The 26,327-nt window shown below is 37.6% G+C and overlaps 1 protein-coding gene across 1 annotated transcript in view; it reads left to right on the top strand.

Annotated features, from left to right (window-relative positions):
- The window catches only part of pcdh15b (protocadherin-related 15b), a 464,565-nt gene that overhangs the window by 293,292 nt on the left and 144,946 nt on the right, over nt 1–26,327 (top strand). Inside the window, exons 21-23 of the mRNA XM_056468996.1 lie at nt 116–343; nt 7,023–7,139; nt 22,865–23,005. Of these exons, the coding sequence (XP_056324971.1) occupies nt 116–343; nt 7,023–7,139; nt 22,865–23,005 (486 nt within the window). The remainder of the gene's footprint in view (nt 1–115; nt 344–7,022; nt 7,140–22,864; nt 23,006–26,327) is intronic.

Genomic DNA, 26,327 nt, shown 5'->3' with positions numbered 1-26,327 from the left:
ACAGGATTGGTTCCAATCATTAATGTAACCTGATTATTTGCTTTATTCAGACGATGTTTAAGAGTTTAATTAACACTGAGGCAAGAATTACTCATCCGATGATTGTCTCAAACAGGCACAGGACCCCGATCTTGATGCCAATGTCACCTACCGAATCAGGACCAAAGAGGCCAGAGAGCTGTTTGCAGTGAACCCTCTCACCGGAGAGCTGAAGGTGCTTCGATCACTGGATTTCGAGAAACTCTTACCGAACGCAACAACACAAACCTTCGTGGTGGAGGCTCTGGATGGAGGAAGCGGAAAAATGCCCCCAGGATTGGCTTCGGTTACTGTCACTGTATTGGTAAGACTCAAGTCTCAATTATGTTCCTTGACTCTTTGACTTGTTTATTTGTACCAAACCCCTTTAAATCTATACTTTCAGCCAGCTGTTTTCTCGGTAATACCCTTAGCAGATATTATAAACTAACATGGAGTGTTTCTCAAAATAACGACTGAAATTGATTCCATCAATTAAATTGATTTCTTTTGATTCAACTATTTTAAACAGTATAATCTACTTTTAAATTGTTATCTAGCCTTTCCCCTTAGTCCTACGCCTTCAAGTTTAAAGGGTCACGAAACACCAACATAGATTTTTTGAGCTGTTGACAGTCATATATGTGTCCCATGCTGCTAAAAACACTTTTAAGACACTTATATTTCACTAAAAAGTGAAAATTAGTTGTTTTTGCGTTACTTTAAGCAACTCGTTCTTCCGGTTTTAAGCGAATTTTTGAAGCTGCGTCACGGCGATTAGATACTTGCGTGTTTGGAGACACAGGTTGTCAGTGTTGCGTTTATTAATGTGCTGCAACGAAGGTTTTGTTTTCATTTCCCGCTATGAGAGCCCAGCTAGACTCACGTGTGGGTTACAGTGCACGCGACACGCCACAGAAATACGTTTGTAAGGATAATTTTTTACCCGAGAGCTTTTCCCATCTGGAAATGGTGAAATCCGGATTTGCTGCTCGTCTCCTTTTAATAAAGGCACAGCTCTAGTTGATGTTGATTGTCCGGTCTCTACAGATTTGGTAAGTAAGTGATCAGTGGGCCTTGTTTATTCAGATGGCAAAGTTAGTTTGTATCGTCAGCAGTACTCTTTCAGTTTTTAAAGACATACTTTAGTCAAAGTGATTTTTAAGTTACTAAGTTTACAGTACGTTACCATGACTACAATATTATTGACTGAAAGATCTACTGTAAATCCGAGTGTAAACATGTCAACAATGCAATCAAACTATAACTGTCGTGTAGAATTTTCGCCACATTTTGTGACAAGATAGTCTTTACACATGCGGCTTTCTGACACTACCTACCGAGTGCATCTAAGTTACAGAGAAATGCTGAGGTTTTTTTTTTTCTCTTATACGACGTGCGGTATCAAACATTCTATTAAAACTCTTCCAGCAATATTGTATGCAATATCTGGTTTGTCACAGGGGGCATGCATGAAATGTTCCTGAATGAAAGTGACGTGCCAAACTGCAGTTAAAGTCGACGAATTAATGATTCGGCAAATAATTCGATTACTGATGTCCATGTAAACACAGTCACTTCCTTTCTCCCCTGCGTCTGTGTTTGTTTTGCCTCTATGAATATCGGCGCATGCCCAAACGGCAGCTCCCATTTTTATGCAAAATCTTCCCTCTTTCCCTCCTCCGACACTCCCACCTAAACAGAGCTAGACACACCCACTTTCCTGACTTTTTCCAATCTAGAGGTGTAAAACACCCTGCTGAAACGGGGGTTTTGTGGCCCTTTAAGAGAATTGGGACACCCGTACCGCTTCACTGGGAAGGACTAAGTGGTTGATTTGGTATTGGGTCTTTTTGAATGTTCATTGAAACGATGAATTCGGGAAACACTAACTTGCTGAACTATGTTTGTGACGGTAGAACTTTCGACCTTAGATGGCTGGCGATGGTTTTTGGAAACTTCATGGAGATTCGTACTGGTCTTTTTAGCAGGACTGCTATTGGCATATTATGATTTTTTTCAGTGGACGCTTCTAAGCCCTGTGGACTCTGACACTGACTCTGACTCTGAGTTACATTAAGTCTGAATTGGTCTTTATACTCATAAGACCTCTGTTGTGTAACCAGCTGATTTGAAAGGTCTCTAACGATTAAGTTGGATGAATGTCAATTAGCTGTCACTGAAAATGCTGCAGAGATCATTGCATGTATTTAGGTCACCGCGACCAATTTCCAATGAGATGCTGCTGTCGTTTGGCTGGAAAAACAGCAAATCATTTCTTAGATTGAAACTTTTAGCTATAATTCTTTGAAAGTAATCACATTTCTGAGGGCCTAATTTGATATGGGTTTTAAAATGTCTCTGTCACAATGATATTACGCAGTGCCTGAAAATAGTCCCCAGCTAGGTAGCTAGGTAACAGCGCTTCATAATTTTATTGTGCCTAATGCAGTCATTTTGCGGCAACAAAGTTCCTTTATTATAATACCAGAATGAGAGTATAGTTCCTAGCCATATTAGCCTAGAACATAGCAACTTAGTATAAGTTGTAATTACAGAGGGGTCAAGGTGTAAACCTTAAAAACTCTTTTTTTATTTATTTTATTTTATTTTTATTTTTTTGAGCAGATGCTAATGGTCTAAGCCGATCCAATTATTTATGCTAAGTTAAGCTAAAAGTGTTCCTGTTAGACCCAGAGATCGCCTAAATGAGTTTATGGTAAAACTCTGCTGATTAACTGTGGGGAACTTGTAAAATTAGCCTGTAAATAATTTAAAACATGTTTTGTTTTCTGTCGGTTTTAGTGCACGATGTAAATACAGAAGAATCAAGGTTAAAATAGGAAAATTATCAAAACTCTTTCTTTTTTTTTTACTTTTTCGAGTAAGATGCTAATGGTCTAATCCGACTCAATGGTTTATGCTAAGCTAAGCTAAGTGCTCATGTTTACTTATTTAAAATGAGCTGAAAAAACACAATTCTTGAGATTTCATTGGGACAACTTAATTTTTTATGTTAAATTTGTTAAAAGTGTTAATTTAACTTAATCGATTTGTGTTGGGACAACATGAATGAATTGTGTGGAACCCTGCATTTTTACAGTGTATAATGATGTTTAACAAAGCAAGGAAAATTTCACAGTATTTGTTATGTGCCTATAAATTGCACTTTAAGCTGAATACTGGTATCTTGAAAAATACCTTGTAAAATAGTATTTACTGTTATCATGGCAAAGATGGGTGGAATTAATTGTTGTAATATCACTAGGAAATATTGTGGCCAATCAAATGCAGCCTGCATATTTATGATCCCCTGTGGATCATCAGATCAGTTTTTTTGTTAGATTTGGCTTGTTTTTTTTCACACACACACGATTTACATGAAAACAACAACAACAACAACAAAAACAACAGTGTTTGAGGCTCACGATATGTTATTTCCATGTACTGAACTCTTATAATTCGGATGCCCATGTTTTTATTCTAAGGCACCTTTAAACACAGTCTTCCCATAAATCTTGTGCCTCAAAGAGAAACTCTTCAAAATCTTCAAACAGCTTCAAAATCACTTTTCATCTCTGATTTTTCATTGTGTCTTTAGTAAATCCTGACAGTATATTTTTAGATATTAAAGACAGTTTGAGCCGTTGCAAGCAGTTAAACTTGGCCTAAATGTCTAATTTATAATTAAGCTATCCTTTTTTCTGATAATTTTTGAAAAAAGTTTTGTTGCCTATTCAAGTTTTAGAAACAACAAATAATAACTTGACTTCTAGTTGATCATTTGGTATCAGAAGTGGCTTATATGAAAGGCAAAAACCTCTAGATTACCCTTATTTTACCAAAATAAAATGTGATCATGCCTTGATTTTTAATTATTTATTTAGGAGAGTAAAATCTGACTTTGCTTAGACAAAACAGAACAGAACAGAACAGAAATATTGTCCAGTATAGAATATAAAGTCATGGTGCAGTTGAAAAAGAATGAATATTGTGTATGACTCCCATGAGCTTGGAGGACTGCATCCATACATCTCTGCAATGACTCAAATAACAAAGAGAGCATTCTTGCAGGACTCCCACAGTTCATCAAGATTCTTTGGATTCATCTTTAATGCCTCCTCTTTCATCTTACACCAGACATACTCAATAATGTTCATGTCTGTTGACTGGGCTGGCCAATCCTGGAGCACCTTGGCCTTCTTTGCTTTCAGGAACTTTGATGTGGAGGCTGAAGTATGAGAAGGAGCGCTATACTGCTAAAGAATTTACCCTCTCTTGTGGTTTGCAATGTAATGGGCAGCACAAATGTCTTAATACCTCAGGCTATCGATGTTGCCATCCACTTTGCAGATCTCTTGTACGCCCCATTCTGAACTACCTCAAACCATGATTTTTCCTTCACCAAACTTGACTGATTTCTAGAGAATCTTAGGCTCTAAAAGGTCTTCTGCAGTATTTGTGATGATTGGGATGCAGTTCAACAGATGATTCATCGGAAAAATCTACCTTCTGCCACTTTTCCAAATGATCAACTAGAAGTCAAGTTATTATTTGTTGTTCTTACAACTGGGATTTTTGTCAGGTAGTGTATGTACACTGTAAAAAATGCTGGGTTCCACACAATCGATTTGTCTTTGGACAACATGAAGGAATTAAGTTAACCTGATAGTTTTTACTAATTTAGGTGTATTGAACATAAAGCAATTAAGTTGTTCCTTCCAAAAAAACTTAAGAATTATGTTGTTTCAGCTCAATTTTACTAAGTAGTTTGAACAAATCAGCAAATGTCATTTGTTGAGTGTATTTATGTATTTATTTTTATTTGTTAGCAATTAGCAATTGAACATACAACATTGCTTCCCGTGTTCAAATGAATCATTTATTATTCTGGGCTAACTCTAACTAGAGTTAACATTCGACTTAGGCAATGTAAAACATTTAATATTTCTTAGCATTACGTTATTGTTATTTGTTTTGTTTATTTCTGTTAGCAAAGCGCCTGCAGTTTTTTTTTTTTTTTTTTGATCTGCTTCAGCTTCAAAGAAAAAGAGTTTAAGCGCAAGCATTTTCATGCAAGGAAACACACGGCTTATTACGTCTTCACAAGAAGCCTTAATTGTTTCTGTGTTGGGTTTATTTATTAATTTTCCTTCTGTGCACGGTGTGGCTAATTGATAATTAGTTGCTGTGGAAAATGAAAAAGCAGAAGTGAGCGGCAGAAATGAATGTGTGCTACCTGATGCATGGAGGCTCAGGATATCAGAGTGATTATGATGGGATAGAAGCCCCCAAGGCACCATCCTGATGGAGAAAACGGTCCCAAGAGAGCCATCCTGAACTTGGTACACTTTGCAGATTTACTTTAAGACTTGACAGATTTTATTTTTCATCTAGGGAAAGGGAAGGCACACGGAGATGTGCGGGATTGGACAATAAGAGGGGGGAAAAATACCAATTTCACTCCAAGTGCCTTTCCCGGGACCTTTTATTTTGGGGATGTGAGCAATAGCAAAGTTTTATTAGTCGGTGCTCAAGACTCAAGGACATCCTTGAATAAGCGTATTCTCATGGGAAGGACATAAGGGGTGGCGCTGGTGGGAGGGGGTGTAATTTGGATACCTGAACCCGTCTGGCCTCTCCTTGGACTCGGGATGGCTGCTGTATTCGATATATTAGGTCACACTGTGTTTCTTGCATCTCCCAGTATCACCTGTGTCATCAGCATTCATGGGAGCCTGCTACACTTTCACTCTTTCTGTACCTTTTATATATACAACTTTGTGGAGGGGGAAAAAGTAAATGTCCTCTGCTGTATCTGCTTTTTTGGTAACATCATGACTTTAAAACTAAGATTCCGACATTAATTTAATCACTAATTAGAAAGCATGAAACAAACAATGTTCACATAATAATACACTGTCATCCATCCATTCATTCATTTATTCATTTTCTTTTCGGCTTAGTTCCTTTATTAATCAGGGGTCGCAACAGTGGAATGACCCGCTAACTTATCCAGCATATGTTTTAGGCAGCGGATGTCCTTTCAGCTGCAACCCATCACTGGGAAACACCCATACATTTTTATTCACACACGTATGCTACGGACAATCTCATTCAATTCACCTATAGAACATGTCTTTGGACTTGTGGGTGAAATCGGAGGACCCGGAGGAAACCCACGCCAACACAGGGAGAACATGCAAACTTCACTAAGAAATGCCAACTGACTCAGCTGAGGCTTCTTGCTATGAGGCGACAGCACTACCCACTGCTCCACCGCGCTGCCAATACATTATATCATAATGTAATAAATTATACAAACATTTGACATACGTGCATCTTTGATAGGCTATGTTTTATGAAAATTACGGTATGTTTAAAAAACTGTATTATTATATTCAACAAAGCATGGTAAATAATGATATAAAGTTAAAATACCATTCTAATATATTGGATAGATTAAAATTAATCAATCAATCAATAAACAAATATACATCCAATTTTATCCATACAATTTTAACATACTTGTAGCGTGATTTAAATAAATTTGAGAGCTGCTTAGGGCAAATTGCAGGTTTTATTATTAATAATAATTGTTTATAAGTAGAATATCAACATATTTTTTATTTATTTATTTATTTTTTGGCTTCAGTACTGTACTATTGTGGCATTTTAGCACCTCCTTTTCAGCATTTTCTCTTTATTCTCTTTAGTAACCTTTTCCTCTGCCTTTAGCAGTCTCTCAGCAGTTATAATTATGTCTCACCCGACTTTTTTCCCCCACCAAAAAGTCCCCGGGCACCAAGCACTGTGACACTTCCTTAATGTACTGCATGATCTACTATTGAATAAATGCCATTTTTGCTTAGTGTTTTAGTGTTGGGAGCTAGCTAATGGGACCTGAGCTAGCACACAGTCTGACAGTTGCAAAAGAGTAAAGGCAGGCGAAAAGAGCAGGAGTGCAGGCACTAATCACAGTTTGATGTTCTGTGTCTGAGCAGGACATGAACGACTTCCCGCCAGTGTTCAGTCAAACGCTGTACCGGGGAATGGTGGCACCCAACGCTGTCAAGGGGACCATAGTGACTGCGGTACATGCTGAGGACCTGGACCCGCCGGTGAGTTGACTTGATTGTTCATGATACACAAATCTTATGTAATAGTTATTTAATACACAAATATTGTGACTTTGGGTCACATCCGGTAGCCCAGTGGTTGTGTTCTGGTAACACTTTAGTTTAAGTATCAATTCTCACTATTAACTAGTGGCTTATTAGCTCACTATTATTTACATGTTGGCTGTTTATTAGTGTTTATAAAGCAATGCAATGCAATTTTCAGGCCCTTTTATAAAGTACACACAAACTGTAATAATAACATTTAACTCTTAATAGTTAGTAATCGAGTACCTTGAAATGGATAACAAATCCTCTTCTGATAAACAATGATAACAGGCCTCTGCTTCTTCATGACGAAAGAAAAAAACGCCGAAAAAAGAAAGAAAGATCAAGCCATCGCCCTCTAGCGGCGTATAATAGTCACTACATTAATGCTCCGATTGTCCAATTCTTGGGAAAACCAGCAACTTCCTAAATAGAAGGTAGCATATTTGTGTGTCTATATTAGTATTTATATACTAACATAGACACAATATAGTATACAATATACTTTTCTAGCAAAAGAATGTGTGTTTTTTATAAATAAAAAAGCAACATAGCTTCACAGAGAGTGGACGGGAAACAGATGGAGTCTCCACTGGGTCCTAAAGGCAAGAATGACAGCCGAATAACTCACATCTGTGGATTATTTCCCAATAACAACAAATGTAGAGATGAGCATGGAAGGTAGAGAAACCATTTTTATCTGTTTAATATATATTGGCTACGAAGCATTTGTATCGAAGAGTGTAAGTAATATAAAATCACTCAACACGGAGAAAGCTAAACATGTTTGATAAAAAAAACAAAAGCTATGTTATTGCTTTTGAGCTTAAATAAACAACATTACGCACACAGGGTCAATAACCCTACCTGCATCCCACCTCAAGAGTGCAAGAAGTGTTCTGCAGTACATTTTTAACACTGTAAGTACATTGTATTTATTTTCTGATGCAAGTACATAGTAGTTAAGACCACCTAATATAAAGTGTGACCTAAAAATCACACTAAGAAATAAACATTATTAATTTATACACACGTTATACACATATACTCATTAGCGATAAGAAGACAAGACTTTAACCAAACATCATTCTTCTGAAATCATCTTTTATTTGAATAATATATAGCTGAGGATATAGGAAATATACTGTCGCTCTAAGTCTCCAAGCTTCAGTGTCGGTGGCGGTGGTCTCTACTGTTCACCGGCTGATGTGACTGTGAATGGGTCTGGAGAGAGCCAGTGTGTGCTATGTGGCATGACTTCAAAGGGCTAAGCACAGTAAAACAAAGATAAGAGGAGAATACAAAACACCAGCAAAAGACTCGACGCGGTGTGTGTGTGTTTAACAGAAAAGGCAGATAAAGCCTGGCACGTCTCCAGCGTAAAGCCCCAGAGCTCTGCCCTCCGCAGGCACCATCACACACACAAACACAACCAGCATCACACAGCGCCTTTTATTTTACACAAACACGGCCCAGGGGTCTATACCATGAGGACGGTTAAGCTGGCTGGCTTTCAGGTTTGTTTGTGCCAACTTTGGACGACATTAGGAAAATGGTTTGGCTTTTAGTCTTGGAACTTAAAGCCTGCGTGAACTGGAAGTTGCTTTTATTTCAGTTTGGTAATGTACTTCTAACTGAAACGGAATATTGAGTAGGGGTCAGGGAACAACATTTTAAAGTGTATTTGTTTATTAAAACTTCACAACTTTTCAACATGGCTTATTCTGAAAATGTACCCCTATATACATTTCTGGAGATCGCGAATTATGTAGCCAGAGTAACGTGAGGCTGCATTTCGTCTTTAAAACAAACGCTACGGGGTGGTATTATGACATTCCTTTTCGCGCTTACCAGCTGACTGCTTACCTCCGTATGGACCAGTTTGGCCATTGGCTTGCCATGTACGTTGGCGGACTTGAGACGCAGAGAGGAGTTGACCACAGTGACGGGGTTCGAATCCGGCGGAGAACAGTTCCAGAAAGCTGGTAAGACAAAAACAAAAGCCAAATAATAAAATAAGTATATAACACGGTTAGAGTGTGGTAAAATCTGAAAACGTGGTAAAAATCAGGCTGTCACAGGGTCAATCGGTGCTTTTGCAAACTCTATCGGTTGTGTTTAGGGAAGTTGGTGGGCGGGTCAATTGGTTATTTTGAAAACACTGTTGTTTGGGTTTAGGGAAATGGGTGGGCGGGTCAATTGGTGTTTTTGAAAACACTATCTGTTGGGTTTAGGGAAGGAGGAGGGTGGGTCAGTCGATTCGTCAGCCAGTCAGTCAGTAAGTCAGTCGACAGCGGTGGATTTATGCAGGAAGAGCAGGCGCGAATGGCACTCTGAGATTTGGCGGACTTGAGATGCAGAGAGGAGTTGACCACAATGACAGGGTTCAAATCCGGCGGAGAACAGTTCCAGAAAGCTGGTAAGACAAAAACAAAAGTCAAATAATAAAATAAGTAAATAACACGGTTAGAATGTGGTAAAATCTGAAAACGTGGTAAAAATCAGGCTGTCACAGGGTCAATCGGTGCTTTTGCAAACTCTATCGGTTGTGTTTAGGGAAGTTGGTGGGCGGGTCAATCGGTTATTTTGAAAACACTGTTGTTTGGGTTTAGGGAAATGGGTGGGCGGGTCAATTGGTGTTTTTGAAAACACTATCTGTTGGGTTTAGGGAAGGAGGAGGGTGGGTCAGTCGATTCGTCAGTCAGTCAGTCAGTAAGTCAGTCGACAGCGGTGGATTTATGCAGGAAGTGCAGGCGCGAATGGCACTCTGAGATCTGAAAAAGCATACACAGCGGCCTCTGGTGGATTAGTGAAAAAAAAAACTGCAAAAAATGTACCTCTTGGGACGTATTTGGCACTCTCCAGAAATGTATATAGGGGTACGTTTTCACAATGAGCCTGGATTGCAAATTTCACTTGCACTGAATACGCAAAATGTTTTCTTTCTGTATTTTTTTTTTTCATTTTTTTATAATATTTTTAAATTATTTTTTTATGTACCACACAGTTTACTGTATTACTATTTTATGATATAAATTAACCATTCCTGCCGTATTTATCTGTAAAAATTATTATACAAGTTGTAAAAGTTAAAATGTGTTGCATTTTAGTTTTTTTTATTATTATTAGCAACACAGTGTACTAAATAAATTTGCATGTAATGAATGTTGAATTGTAAAATTATTCATATATTAATTTTTGTTTGTTTTGGGGATTTTGCAGTTTGTGGCATTGAAAAAGTCTTTCAATATTTGTGATGTTTAAATCAGCTAAGCTGTAAGGCTACTGATAGCCTGTAGCCTGTAATATACAGTGCAACAATAGCCTTTTTAAAAAAAAAAAATAAATAAAATTATATATATATATATATATATATATATATATATATATATATATATATATATATATATATATATATATATATATATATATATAATTCTTTTAGTACTACATATTTATTTTTTTTAAATAGTTGATTTAGCAAAACTGAAAAGTGAAGTTTTATCCTGCGTATTTGTCAGACTAAATTCAATCTATCTTCAATCTCCTCCAGATTTTACTTTCCCTGAAACATAGCATTTATATTGAACCTGTCAATCAAAAACTCCCTTCATATAAAACTGCACAACAAATATATATCTTTTTATGTAATTGTAAATGTTTTTATCTTTTTTGTTTTCATTTATGACAATAGCAGTTCCACAGTCTCACAAAATCCACATCTCAACCCCCAAACAACATTTCTTCTTCATATCGCTTTACTCTTGCCTGTTTCAGTCCGAATGCATATTCTTGTGGATGCGTGTAGTTACAATAGTCCTCTGTGTCCTCACCTTCTGAGAAACCTCAACCTTAAGAAAGATCAGTTGTGCTCCTCCGTTCAGCCCGTAACTCAGCACACATGCCAGGACTGGCGAGGGCAGAGCATGCCGGCGGCTCCAGCTGCGACTGGAAATTGAATTTAGCCTGACAGTCATGCTAGCACGTCATCATCTGCCATAGAAAACACTGCTTGGGGTTTCTGCTTCACAACATCTCTGTAAGAATATCCAGCTATGGACACGATGTATTGCTATTATGCAGTAGATTACAGTACCATCAATTGATAAAATGTAAGATCTAGTGTGAGTCATGGTTTAAGATGGAGTATATATATTTAATCACAAACCTATGAATACAGGTGAAGTCAGAATTAAGGGGGCTAATAATTCTGACTTGAACTGTATATATATATATATATATATATATATATATATATATATATATATATATATATATATATATATATAGGACTATTATTCTGAGGGTCACGAGCTCAGATTTGGTTTGCCAATCAGAGGAAAAGGGCATTTCAGCACCGCCTAAATATGTATAATGAATTTTAAAGTCGTTTATCCATTTTCCTACCCTAAACCAAAAAAAGAAAATTGAGCCAAAATCTAGATTTTTCGTTTTTATGAGCAAAAGAAAAACCGAAAAACGGCTGTTTTCTTCATTTTTCATTTTTTTTTGTTTAAAAACACCTTTGGAATGTTTTTCTTTTTTTATTTCTTTTGATTAGTGTAACACGTGGATGACAGAGACAACGTTAGGATCTAAGTGCAGGTTTATTCGGTAGTCAGGCAAGCAAGGTTCAACACAGGTGCAAACCAAATCCAGAATCGTAGTCACTATAACAGGTGAGAGGTCGGAAGGTAGTTATGGCTGACGTGAAACTGACGTTTCGACACTGTGTCGAGATCCCGAAGCGCAAGTGTTTCGAATCACAGTACCGAAGCATGATCCGAAACACCCAGGTCACGTGACTAAAGTGTTTCGAAACACCTGGTCACGTGACTAAAGCGATTCAAAGCATCGATCAATTCATAAGCGTTTTGAGACTTGGAAAATTTGCAATTTGACTGATAGGGTCAAACTTACGCTTTTGTCACGTATGGCCTAGTGGACTGTGCGTGTGACTGTTGTTGCAGACTTCATATGACTTTTGAGTTCAAATCCCGACTTGTACAAATACTCCAAAATCGTGATTTTATGTATTTTAATCATGTTACTGTTTATGGTGTAGTCTAGATATGATACAGCTGCTGATACGCCATCTGATACGCATCATTTTTGTAACTGTAAAACAATAATTCATATTTTACAGTACTGTGATGGTTGGGTTTAGGGTTGTGGTAGACGTTAATAAAATACAATAAATGGGAAATTTAATGAATAATATAAATAATTCTTGTTAACTTCTGTCCACAACTGTATCTGATCTAGCAACAACCCTGTTTTATGACCAAAACAAGCTATATTTATTCACAAAGTGTTTATTCGGATGTCAGACCAATGTTGAAACAAAACAATACACAAACAAAGCATCTCAAACTGATATTAAAGCATTTCAAAATAACTGTATCAGCCTGGATTCGAACCAACAATCCCCGCATGGAAGTCTGGAACCCTAACCACTCCACTATTTCACTTATGAAGTTAATGTTACAAAGTGGGGTGTAATACCTCAATTTGCTCAACTGTTCTTTGCTAAAACTGTTCCAGTGCAATACATAAAAAATTACCACTAGGTGTCACTGTAGAGTGGGGTTTCGAAACGTTTCAAAGCTTCGACACATTTGCTTCAACTGTTTCAGTGTTTCACGAAGCCTCGCTTTGCCTACCACTATCGGAAGGCAGGCAGTGAACATGGACAAACAGACAAACTTGGCAAGGGTCAAAACACGGAGAAACAAGACAAACGCGTTGAATTGTCACTTTACAGGTAAACAAGACTCGGCCAGGAAGTGAGTGTGTGTGCTGCTAAAGTAGTGTGTGTGATTAGTCCAGAAGCAGCATCAGCTGTGGGATTCTAATCAGTGGAGATATGGAGCAGGTGTGTGTGTGTGGCATGACTGAATTTGTAGTTCATAAGATGTAGTCCATGTGAAAGTGAGTTCTTACCAGCGACCTCTGGTGGGTAGAGATCGCTGGTAATCATGACAATTAGTTTAGTTTTTATGGATTTACTTATTTTTTAACAATAATGTACTGAAAATACAATTTTGTGTAGCAAGTTTTGCCTTCATTTGATAAGATAGCAAAATGACAGGAAGTGAAGTTTAAGATAGAGAGGGGAATGGAATCAGGAAAGTCCGCAAGCTGGGTCCCAAACTCTGGACAAGTATATCTCAGCATACTAACCACTAGTCTACTGGCGCTGACCTGTAAATACATTTATAAACAGTAAACTTGTATAAATGGTTAATTTGAAACTCATCTGAAATAAAGGATTTGTTAAATCCCAAGTATATTTAATTAATTTTACAGCTTTAACATTTAATCAGTGATTTTAACCCTAATAAAATGACTCTAAACTTAATTACTCATCTTCATAAAGACTCTCCATCATCATAAATAATTTTGATAGTGTATAATAGAGAGGTTTCCCTTGTTTACTGCTGACTACTCCAGTCCACCATAATACCAACCCAATCGACCAACATATCTTAATTCCAGCTGTAAACACACCCTCAGATACCAAACCAGTTGTACTTATCCAAGTTCATTGATTCAAATAATGATTTTATGTTTCACAGTTACTGGAGAGTGAGAGTTTTGCTTTTAAATGCCTCTATTTGTTCAACAACAGCACGCGCTGTGTGACTCTGAATTTATGCCACATTAAAACAGCAAAGTTGCATTGAGCTGCTGATGTCTACAGATTAAAAGAAAAAGAAGAAGTTTGGTTAGTAGCATTGCTCCATGTGGTTACTTGAACGGAGTGATTGGAACAAATAATTATTTGGGCATACATCTGTTGTCGGCGCTAAACCTAAATTGAATTTCTGACTCAAGTTGAGCGATACACAAGGACTTTATTAGCTAGCGCTCTGATAAATGGGACTGTGCGAAATGTCAGTGCAAGGTAAATTTGAGAAAGCCGACACTGTTTATCTGTCTTTGAAACTGAGGGATACTTATTCTCTTCAGTGTATCAGATCATGCAGAAAGCTGTTATCATTCATAGGAGCTCCAGCATTTTTGCTGCAGATGGTGCTTTGCTGAATGCCAGTTATTTTTATGTATTTTTTTTTAAGCATGAGTCAGAGTCTAGACGCTACACAACCTCTCAGTTCCTGGCATAAATGACATTTCAATGGGTCAATTTTGGCAGGAAAGGAATTTAGGGCTCAATTTTGAATCGCTTTACACTTGTAATGACGTTTTAAAACATGCTTTGCGGCTTGAAAGCAGGCGTTTGAGATGTATCTTATGGATTTTGAACCCTCCTGTGTTATTTGCAGGCCTGTTTTTGACTATAGCATAAGAATTTTTTCTTCTCTTGAACACAAAAGAACATATTTTGAAGAATGGTAGTTGCCAATCGACTTCCATAGTAGGCAAAATAAAATTACTATGTAGGTAACAGGAACTAGCATTTTTCAAAATAGCATGTTTTGTGTTCAACAGAATAAAAAAAATAGGTTTTGAACAAGTGAAGGGTGAATAAATGATGGCAGCATTAACATTTTGGGGTAAACTATTCCTTTAAAGCATTTGCACAAAAATACACTCACTTTGTTAGGTACACCTGTCCAACAGCTCGTTAACGCAAATGTCTAATCAGCCAATCACATGGCTGCACTCAATGCATTTAGGCATGTAGACATGGTCAAGACAATCTTCTGCAGCTTAAACCGAGCATTAGAATGGGCAAGAAAGTGATTTAAGTTACATTGAACGTGGCATGGTTGTTGGTGCCAGACAGGCTGGTTTGAGTATTTCAGAAACTGCTCATCTACTTGCATTTTCATGCATAACTATCTCTAGGGTTTACAGTGAATGGTCCGAAAATGAGAAAATATCCAGCCGGCGGCAGTTCTGTGGGCGCAAATGCCTTGTTGATGCCAGAGGTCAGAGGAGAATGGCCAGACTGGTTTGAGCAGATAGAAAGGCAACAGTAACTCAAATAAGCACTCGTTACAATCGAGGTATGCAGAAGAGCATCTCTGAATGCACAACACATCCAACCTTGAGGTGGATGAGCTACAGCAGCAGAAGACCACACCGGGTACCACTCCTGTCAGCTAAGAACAGGAAACTGAGGCTACAATTCGCACAGGTTCACTAAAAATGGACAGTTGAAGATTTGAAAAATGAGTCTCAATTTCCGCTGCGACATTCAGACATCAGAATTTGGTGTCAACAACATCAAAGCATGGATCCATCCTGCCTTGTATCAACGGTTCAGGTTGGTGGTGGTGGTGTAATGGTGTGGGGGATATTTTCTTGGCTCACCTTGGGTCCATTAGTACCAATTGAGCATTGTGTCAACGCCACAGCCTACCTGAGTATTGTTGCTGACCATATCCATCCCTTTATAACCACTGTCTTCTGATGGCTACTTCCAGAAGGATAACGCTCCATGTCATAAAGCGCGAATCATCTCATACTGCTTTCTTGAACATGACAACGAGTTCACTGTACTCAAATGGCCTCCACAGTCACCAGAACTCAATCCAATAGAGCACCCTTGGGATGTGGTGGAATGGGAGATTCACATCATGGATGTGCAGCCGACAAATCTGTATCACCTGCGTGATGCTATCATGTCAATATGGACCAAAATTTCTGAAGAATATTTCCAGTACCTTGCTGAATATATGCCATGAAGGATCAAGGTTGTTCTGAAGGCAAAAGGGGGTCCAACCTGATAAGGTGTACCTAATAAAGTGGCTGGTGAGTGTATGTTTTTCAGAAAATACTTATTGATTTAAGATTTTTTTAATATTAAACTACTAATTTTGGAGTAAAATAAAAACATTTTTGCTGTGAAATTTTTGCTTAAACCTCGTCTTTCACACACAAAATATCACCACATAAATATTCATGAATGTGGAAACATTTCAGAAATAATCAAGGTAATATCACAGAATTTCCAGATTTAAAAAAGGTCTGGTAAATCAATCAAATCTGTAGAGAATTTTAAAAAGCTTTTAAAAATTATTATTTCCAGTAATTTTATTTTCTAACATGTTTCTACATCTTTTTTAATGATTCCTCATCACAAGCTAATGATAACATAATTAGAAAAATTTGACAAATGCATCAGCCAGAATCCTATATTTTTTCATTTACTAACAAACCAATGTTGAATGCAACTAAATGAAAACTAATTATAAAAACTTTGTATCAGAAAGTGACAAACATTATTCTCTCTCTCCTGTATTTAGAGGCTTAGACTACTTGTGATTAGTCATTACGCATGCAGAAATTGTGATATCATTAGAAAGCCGCATTTCTTAATGAGGGCAGGGTAATCACAGTCTACTGGGCTTTCGCGTATCAAGAGTTCAATTACTATTCTAATTTACCATCTTGCCTAATAATGTTTTCGATGTGATGCGCAATTAACAAAATCCTATAAACAGCTTGTGTGGTAATCAGTCAGTGAAGTGGTATGAAACAATGCGATGCGATGAGTGAAAGACATTTCCCCATTAAGCTGACTGATTCGTTCTGCAGATAGTCGCTTGTTGTCGTGGGCTATTTTAATTGCGAGCCCCTTCACAAGCCTCTGGGTTTATGTATTCCTCAGTGGATTTTGTCATCTCTGTGTATTTGTCACTGTTGTTGTAGTGTGAGCTTCAGTTTGTACCCGTGTTGGGGCTTTATGTGTCCTGGTGCAGGTATATTTGTGTGTCCCTTGTCCCTGAGGTCCTCTGTAGCAGATGGTGATTGAGTTAGTTTGCCTTTTACATTTGCCATGTTTTTTTTTCAAGACATATGTCACCTCTACACCTTTTAGAGATTGCAGGCTAGCTTGAAAAACAACAACAACAACAAAACACTCTCATCTCCAGACAATTTTCAAGGGTGGGATCATAGATCTGAGGGGGCCGAGCACACACAAAGGTATAAAATCTGTCACTGGGATGGTACCTTTTTAAAAAGTACATTTTTGCATGTGTAACCCACCAATCCTACTGCACCCAACCTGGTCTTAGCTGGGATCAAACCGGTGTTTTTTTTTTTGTTTTTTTTTGTATGTGAGTCGATTGCTCCAACAGGGAGGCTAAAGACCATGGCCCCTAGTGTCTATTGGTAGAGCACCTTTTGAGGTCAGAGGAATACGGTTTAATTGCATAGCACTTTGCTAGATGGCTTCCATTACACTCACTGCCCTAAACTTCACTTCCATCCCGGACAAGCCCCCACATGTAACCCATCGGTACGGCACCCAACCCAGTCTGAGCTGGGATCAAACAGGTAATTCTTTGTATGGGAGTTAGTTGCTAAAACAAGGAGGCTAAAGACATTGGCGCCTAGTGTCTGTCACCAGAGCACCTTTTGAGGTCCAAGGAATGAGGTTTACCTGAATAGCACTTCGCTAGCTGGCCTCCATTACACTCACCCCTCAAAACCTCACTCTCATCCTGGACAAACCACCAAGTGTAACCCACTGGTCCTACTGCACCCAACGGGGCCTGAGCTGGGGTCGAACCAGCGATTCTCTGTATGGGAGTCAGTTGCTCCAACAAGGAGGCTAAAGATCATTGTCCCTAGCGTCTGTTGCTAGAGCACCTTTTGAGGTCAGAGGAATGAGGTTACCTGCATAGCACTTTGCTAGCTGGCCCCCATTACACTCACCCCCTAAACCTCACTCCCATCCCAGAGGAGCCTCCACGTGTAACCCATCAGTCATACTGCACCCAACCTGCTCTAACAAGGAGGCTAAAGACATTGGAGTTTAGCGTCTGTCACCAGAGCACCTTTTGAGCTCAAATGAATGGAGGTTTACCTGCATAGCACTTCGCTACCTGGCCTCTGTTATGCTCACCCTTCTAAATCTCACTCCCATCCCAGATGATCCCCCACATGCAGTCCACCGGTCATATTACCCCAACCTGGTCTGAGCTGGTATCGAACCGGCGATTCTTTGTTTGGGAGTCGGTTGCTCTAAAAGGAAGCTAAAGAAAAGGGCTCTAGTGTCTGTGGCTAGAGCATCTTTTTGAGGTCAGAGGAGTGAGGTTTACCTGCATAGCACTTTGCTAGCTGGCCTTCGTTACACTCATCTCCCTAAACCTCACTCCCATCCCCGGCAAGCCCCCACATGTTATCCACCAGTCCTACTGCACCCAATTCGGTCTGAGTTGGGATCTAAATGTGAAAATTTGGGTTGTGCTGGTTTGAAAATAGCAACAAATCGCACCAAACACGTCTTGCGCCTTATTGCGCCAGGTGTATGATAGGGCCCGAAATCTTCATTTGTGTTCAACAGAAGAAAGAAACTCAGGTTTGGAACAAGTGGAGACAGAATCATTATTTTTGGGTGAACCATTATTAAGGTTCCCAAGGGGTCCTAATTATTAACCTGCAGTTTAAAAGCCAAAAGCAAGGTTTGGTTTTATTTGGCAATCTCTGCACTTGCACGCTCTGCCATTGGATTTCTGTGGTATGCATGATGGCCCATAGCATTGGCCCTGTTTTTGCTCAGTGAATTAGGCAGTTCAATTCTAATTTGGCATATCTGACCTGGTGTGAAGCACTTTGGTATCATCTTGCACATATAGAGCCATCACTAATAGCACTATCAATATTTTACATGGTGGTCTTTGAGTGAGCAAACGTTATAAAGCTAATTGGACCGTGCATTGCCTCCTCTCCTGTTAATACAAAGCCAGTGGGGATTTTTGCAGATATTCAGGCTCAAAAATCATCACCCTGACCACATCCAAAGTGCTGCATTACCGTAAATTACTTTAATTTGGTTAATGATCTTTTGCATATTCTCTTGGCAAATTAAATTCATGGATTCAACCCCCCTCCCCCCCATAAACGCTCTAAGCAATCATTCAGCATACAGTTTTTCAAGGGTTTTTTTTGCACGGGCATATAATAATTTTGTTTTTACCACACACTCTTATTTATGGCTGTTCAGCCCGCTGGTGACCAGGTTTTGTTTTGCTGTCCATCAATGCAGTTCTGGCAACTCTCTCCTCTTCCCTATTCTCTGAGCATCTGTCAGATGGCTCTTCATATTGGCTTCTAATGTCTCCTTGTGCCCATCAGTGTGTTTTATTCATTAACCATTCTCACCCACACAGAAATAACTCACAATTAAACCCAGTCGCTCTCTTCGCCACACCTTCCTTAATACCTTGTGAGGGATAAAAAAAAAACGACTCCTTCTGTTCACGATGCAATCATATCTGCAATTATAGATACTCGTCAAACTGAAAGACGTCAAATATTAAAGCTAAGTGACTGGAGGAAAAAGAACAGGTTTGAGAGTGAAAAAGGAAATCAGAGTGAGGTTAATCAAACTCCTCAAGTACATTCAAAATTATTAGCTCTCTTGTGATTTTTTTTCTTTTTCATATATTTCACAAGTTATGTTTTTCATTTTTTTAAAGTATTTCCTATATTTTTCTGGAGAAATTGTATTTTATTTTGACTAGATAAAATAAGTTTTTCATATTTTTTATAATTTTAGGGTCAATATTATTAGCCCCCTTAAGCAGTTGTTTTAATTGTCCACAAAACAAACCACTGTTATACAATCCCAGCATGCACACAACGTCAGATTGACTTTGTATTCCAATGTCATGGGACGTTGTATTTTGTTTGGAAATTAAAATCGGGTTGATGTCAGAATCCAACGCCAGGGCGACGTCAATGTCCAACGACAATGTCCAACGACGTCAATGTTGCAATTTGATTATTTTCCAATGCAAACTAAAAACAACCAAATATCAACGTCTAATGATGTTACAGGTTGACATTGTGTGGACGTCACCACTATGACGTCTATCAGACGTTGAATTTTGGTTGCCATACCTGATGAATAAATGTCAGTATTTGACGTCAATATGACGTTGGTTTATGATGTTGGCTCAACGTTGGATTTTGGTCACTTTCAAACCAACAAAACTAAAATCAACAAAATATCAACATCATTTCATGTTGTTATTGGAAGTCAAAATAACGTTGTCGTTAGATGCTGGGACCTAAATCTAACCCAATATTAATGTCTTATGATATTGTGTGTCTGCTGGGATGATTTGGCTAATTAACCGAATTCCGTCGTGGTTGAGGTTGGGGAAAGGAGCGAGGGCTCAAATGCATGACAAAAGCATGGGTTATTATTAAATAAAACAAAAAGGCAACAAGAACTACTCTGAGGGGAAAACATTAACAAGGCCGGGATCAGGGCTGGAACAAGACTAGACAAGGTGATAAACGCTGACAAACTGGCACAGGACAGCAGACGTTAGGAGACTATAAGGGTGTAATAATTGGCAAACACTAATAAACTAATAATGTTTTAACAAGGAGGGTGGGACTAGACAATAGACAGGAAAGCACATGACACAAAGAAACAACCCAACCTATGTGCTTACATAAAACAGGAGTAGAAGATGCCGTCAATGAGAGAACTCATTAACCACGTGTTCACATGACACACAACACTGAAGCATGTGGATACAATGTAAACATGGAGCAACATGCCCTACACAACACCCAGACGAGACAGAATGCAAGACTTAACGTGCACTCACATGCGATCCCAGTGGCAACCAAACCCAAAACCAACTAGACTCTGAGACAGAAAACACCATGTCACGAATAAAAACACACCAGGAAAAGAGTGTGCATCCTGAGCATGCCAGGACCCCGCATGTCTGCGCCAAGTGGGAGTGCACATGGCCACAGCATGATCAAGACAGCGCTCATACAAAAGACGAAGACAGACAAGAACGGGAAATGAGTACTCGATTGAAGAAAGCTCGAGCCGAGCACAACATACAAGACAAGACAGGACTAGTGTCTGGACTCTACCACTGAAACAAAACTGAACAAGAACGAATCGAACAGAATCCTGATAAATTAACCTAGTTAAGCCTTTAAATTGCATTTTAAGCTGAATACTAGTATCTTGAAAGATCAAGTAAAATATTATGTACTGTCATAATGGCAAAGGCAAAATAAATAATTTATTAAAACTGTTATGCTTAGAAATGTGTTGGAAAAAATCAACTGTAAATGATCTCCTAGTAGGATAAAACACAGTATGGCATAACTCATCGTGCTTTCCAACGCCCCACCACCCCAATCCTCTCGCACGCACTAAAGACAGAGGAGTGAGCTGAAAAAAATCATTTGTAGTTTGATTTCGCACCAAAACACATGCCTCAACCGCAACTATACGCGGTGCTGTCCCCACCCGGGGGTGGATGGATGGCTTTTTCAGCACGTTCTCATGAGGACAGGCCCACCCCGAGGCTCCATTTCTCACCCGGCATCACCCTCGTAATTATCTCCATCGCAGCAGGGTTACAAACCCTTCTGTCCCCCAGGCCAACGCTGCACATTGGCTCTAACAGACTCATAACTTATGAAACGCACAGTAGGAGGTGTGACTTTAGAGGAACAGAGTGAAAAAATGAACAAATTGAGTCTGTCAGATATTTGAAACCTGTTAAGATTGCTTAGCTTAAGGATTTACAGTAGGTTGACCATTGTTTGATAGATTCTGATTTAAACAGCCTGCAACTTAAAGAAACACTCCTTTTTTTAAAAAATAGCCTTATTTCCAGATCACCTAGAGTTTAGCAATTGAGTTTTACCATTTTTAAAACCATTCAGCTGATCTTCGGGTCTGGTGGGAGCACGTTTAGCTTAGCTTAGCATAGATCATTGAATCAGATTAGACCATTAGCATCGCATTAAAAAAAAATGCAAAATAGAGTTTTGATTGATAAGACTCTTCTGTACTTACATTGTGTACTATAACTGACAGAAAACGTAAAGTTTTTTGATAGTTGATATAGATAGGAACTAAACTTTGAGTTTTGAGTTTCCAGAAAAACGCTATATAAATGTTAGGAATTATTATTATTATTATTATTATTATTATTATTATTTTGTTTTATAAGTAACTTACCTAGGACTAGTCAGAGCCAGATTTGAATTTTTTTGGCAGATTTCACAGCTGTATAGTTTACAATAGGCATAAGTCTGATTTTTGAGCTTTAGATTATTATTCCCTTCAGCTGAAGAATATCCAGCCTGATCTCATGAGGAAATGTAAGTATTTTACATTTTGTCAGTTTAGTGGCGAATTCGTAGAAATTCCTATGAGTTCAGTTGTACGAAAATATACGATTTTTAAAAAGAGGCGTGGCACCCAACCCCGCCCCTAAACTCAACCATCATTGGGAGACGAGCAAACCGAACTAAATTGTACAAATGAGGTCGTACAAATTCATACGAATTAGCCTCTAAATCAAAAAGTTCCGAATTGAGATTGTGTTGGAATATCAGACATTGTCAAAACAAATCTACAACATTGTAATGCTGTGAGTCTGTGTTTACAGTTATTTTCAACAGTTAGTTTCAAATAGTGACATAGTTAAATCAATTAGTCAATCAATCAATCAATCAATCAATCAATCAATCAAATAATCAATCAGTTATAAAATGTATTTCATTGAAAATGTGTTTTTTGTTTATTTTGCATTGAGTATGCGTCAATTTATATATATATATATATATATATATATATATATATATATATATATATATATATATATATATATATATATATATATATATATATATATATATTGATTTGAAGTGGACAGTGTTATTATTATCATTGTTTTTTTTACATTTTCATTATTGTTGTCTTTTAGGGTACAGCGGCAAGTCGAGTTCACTATAAAGCGGATCTGGAGCAGTTTCCTTACAGCACTAGTATCTTTGACGTGGAGGAAAACTCTGGAAACATTTTCACTAGGGTCAATCTGAACGAGGAGCCCAACACTAAATTCAGCGTAAGTGCACAACAATCTTTTATTAATACAAGGCTTGTCAACTAGCAACCTGCAGGCCATAACTGGGCCGTCAGTCATTTTTATGTGCTTTATAGACTTACATTGATGAAAACACTGCACTGCATCATCCACGAGGCCGCTTTCAAAGCAAATCTTAATAATGGTCTTAATAATGTATTATATTTAGATTTTTTATTTTTGTTTTGTACTTTCTGAATGCATGTTAATAAGCAAACGAGAGACTTTAGTTGACTTAATTTATGCCTAAGTTAAAGATGCTTTCAGGGCCAGAAAAAAAGCTCTTCTGATTGATCTGGAGTATTATTTCGAAATTAGAAAAGTATGGTTTTCAATAGACTGTTATGCCTTCTTGATGTTAATCCAGGAACTGAAGTAAGTAACATTTATATTGTGACAATTTTGTGTAATATGAGAGAAGACCATGCATCAACCAAAATACTGCCAAAAAGAGAATAATTTGTTATACAAATATCAAAGATAAACAGAAAATAGCAATAATAAAGAAGAATAATATAGATAACAACAAATAACCACAAAACGTAAATTATATACAATTTATACCAACAAAATAGTTCGAAAAAAAATCAACTCTGCAGGGGAAGAGGACAAAAGTGGCACTGAAAGAAGAGAAAATAACAAAACCAAAAATCAAACTAACTCTATTCACCTTATTCTCCGCGTACGAGAGGGCGCAGCCATTTGAATCATTTTGGCACGAGACTTCCGGTCTCATTCACTTCCATTCATATTTAGACGTTAAAAACAGTCCGTTTTGCTGCTTGATGTTGCAAACTGATATTTTCTTATTATATTATTCTATTTTATCTGTATTGTCATGCAAATACTTGTTTGTAGAGTAAGTAGTTCAACCGTTTTCTGCCGTTTATTATTCATAGTCATTTCTCCCATTGGCAGCTGAATCGGAAGTTCAAAAACACTTCCGCATTGAAGAATAAGGTCAATAATAATCCTTTTACCTAAGTTAAAACAAAATAATCGAAAGCAAGTCTTCGCCGTTTACATGCCCTAACTTACCTACCCTTAATCTTAACCAAACAGAAAAATACAAAGACAGTCTAAGCACAGGTTCCCTAGGTGGTTTAAGGACGTAAATCATGTGACATCTAGCCTTCCAAATCCCCTGGGGAAAACAAAGAATCAGCAAACAATTTCAAATGAAGAATAAAAAGGAAACTAAAATAAACAAGATGGCAATAACATCTTTGACAAAGCAATAAAAAGTACCAAAACAAAAGAAATAACGGGAGGCAGATTAAAACAAAGAACAAAACAAACGCAAAAGCCTCTGTCCGGCATCCCACTCGTCGTCCTTTTAGATAATGAAGATTAACCGATCCTACAGCCAATAACAATCTGAAAAAAAAGGGTTGAACCTGTGACACCAAAAGAGAGAGGGTTAGAGAGAGCGAAAGGGAGAGACACACACACAGAATTCCCTGAGCATAACATAGACTAATTTTTCACATTCTTGCAATGTTAAAAGTGAACAGATCAAACAAAATTACTATAGAAATATTGTTTAAATCAGCAATTCTGGCTCATTTTTCAGTCAAAATATAAATAAATATGAATGAAAAATTCTGAAAATATCTACTTGTGTGGTACATGTGAGGAAAATAAACAGGCAATATGTTGTATATGGAATCAAAATATTTATAATAGTAAGATATACTGTGTACATGTAAACGAAGAAAATTGTCAGTCTTATGATTTATGATTTAGAGTTTTGCATTTTTGTTTTATTCAATATAGTAACGATGAAGTTTCTTTCAAATGTAAAACTAATTCTTTGCATAAAATAACAATTATGTCATGTTTTTAGACATGTTTACAGTTGAAGTCAGAATTATTAGCCCTCCTTTGAATTTATTTATTTATTTTTTAATATTTCCCAAATTATGTTTACACAGAAAATTTTCACAGTATGTCTGATAATATTTTTTCTTCTGGAGAAAGTGTTATTTGTTTTATTTCGGCTAGAATAAAAACAGTTTTAAATTTTTTAAAAAACATTTTAAGGTCAAAATTATTAGCCCCTTTAAGCTATATATATATATATATATTGATAGTCTGCAGAACAAACCATCATTATACAATAACTTGCCTAATTATCCTTAACCTAATTAACCTAGTTAAGCCTTTAAATGTCACTTTAGGCTGTATAGAAGTGTCTTGAAATATATCTAGTCAAATATTATTTACTGTCATCATGGCAAAGATAAAATAAATCAGTTAGTAGAATTGAGTTATTGAAATTATTATGTTTATAATTGTGTTTAAAAAAATCTTGTCCCTGTTAAACAGAAATTGGGGAAAAAATAAACAGGGGGGCTAATAATTCTAAGGGGGCTAATAATTTTGACTTCAAATGTATGTTCATTTTTTAGACAACTTACCAGTTTTTTACTTCAGAAAGTTAAGGAATTTAGTGATATAATCCTGATTAATCAATCACAACAAATCAAAACTATCAAAACATGTCTGTAATTGACCACTATTGTTTTTAAAGAAAACAGAACATTTTAGTTTAAACCAAATATTAACATTTTACTTGATGCCGAGTTCAGACTGCATGATTTTAGCCCTGATTTTGACTCGCCGACAGGTTTCGAGAAATTGCAGACAACTGCCTGAAATCACAGGCAAATCGGTGCTCGTTCACGCAATCACACACTGTGAACTATCAAAGACCCGATCTGAGAGAATCACCGATGAGTCGCCGACACCCCTGAGATATTTGGCATGCTAATTATCTGAAGATGTCAGCGAATCAAATCATGCCGTGCGAAATGTGTTCCGAGTGAAAATAACAATGGCAATCACATATAGCCAATGAGACAGCAGCATTCACTAGTATGGGTATCTACAGGCCAGGGGGAGTTTGGGGAAGAAGTTAAAAGGGCTTCTTTTCTGTGTATTCGGACCAAGAAATGGGAGAAAATCTAGTGGAAATTTGGCAACCTGTCTGTTTGACATTTCATCTGAGCAATACTACAACTGGGTTAGTAAAGAAAAACATTTGAGAAAATTGAATTCCTTTCAATGGCCAGGTGAGCAAAATAAGTACATTTTTACACCACTAAAGGCTTCTTTCACATTATAATAACAAAAGATATACTACGTGGCCTTGCGTTGTTTCCATGTTCCTTGTGTTTGGTTGTGAGACGTAGTTTGTGGACCAAGACAAAGTTGTCAGCGATTCTAAAAATCATGCAGTGTGAAACCCCCTGTCGCAGATCCATCCTGCAGTGTATACACAGCACCAACAGAATGCTACCCC

Source organism: Danio aesculapii, chromosome 12 (genome assembly GCF_903798145.1).
Source record: "Danio aesculapii chromosome 12, fDanAes4.1, whole genome shotgun sequence".
NCBI lineage: Eukaryota > Metazoa > Chordata > Actinopteri > Cypriniformes > Danionidae > Danio > Danio aesculapii.
Note: the sequence above shows the minus strand (reverse complement) of the source record. Positions and strands in the feature narration are given on the sequence as shown.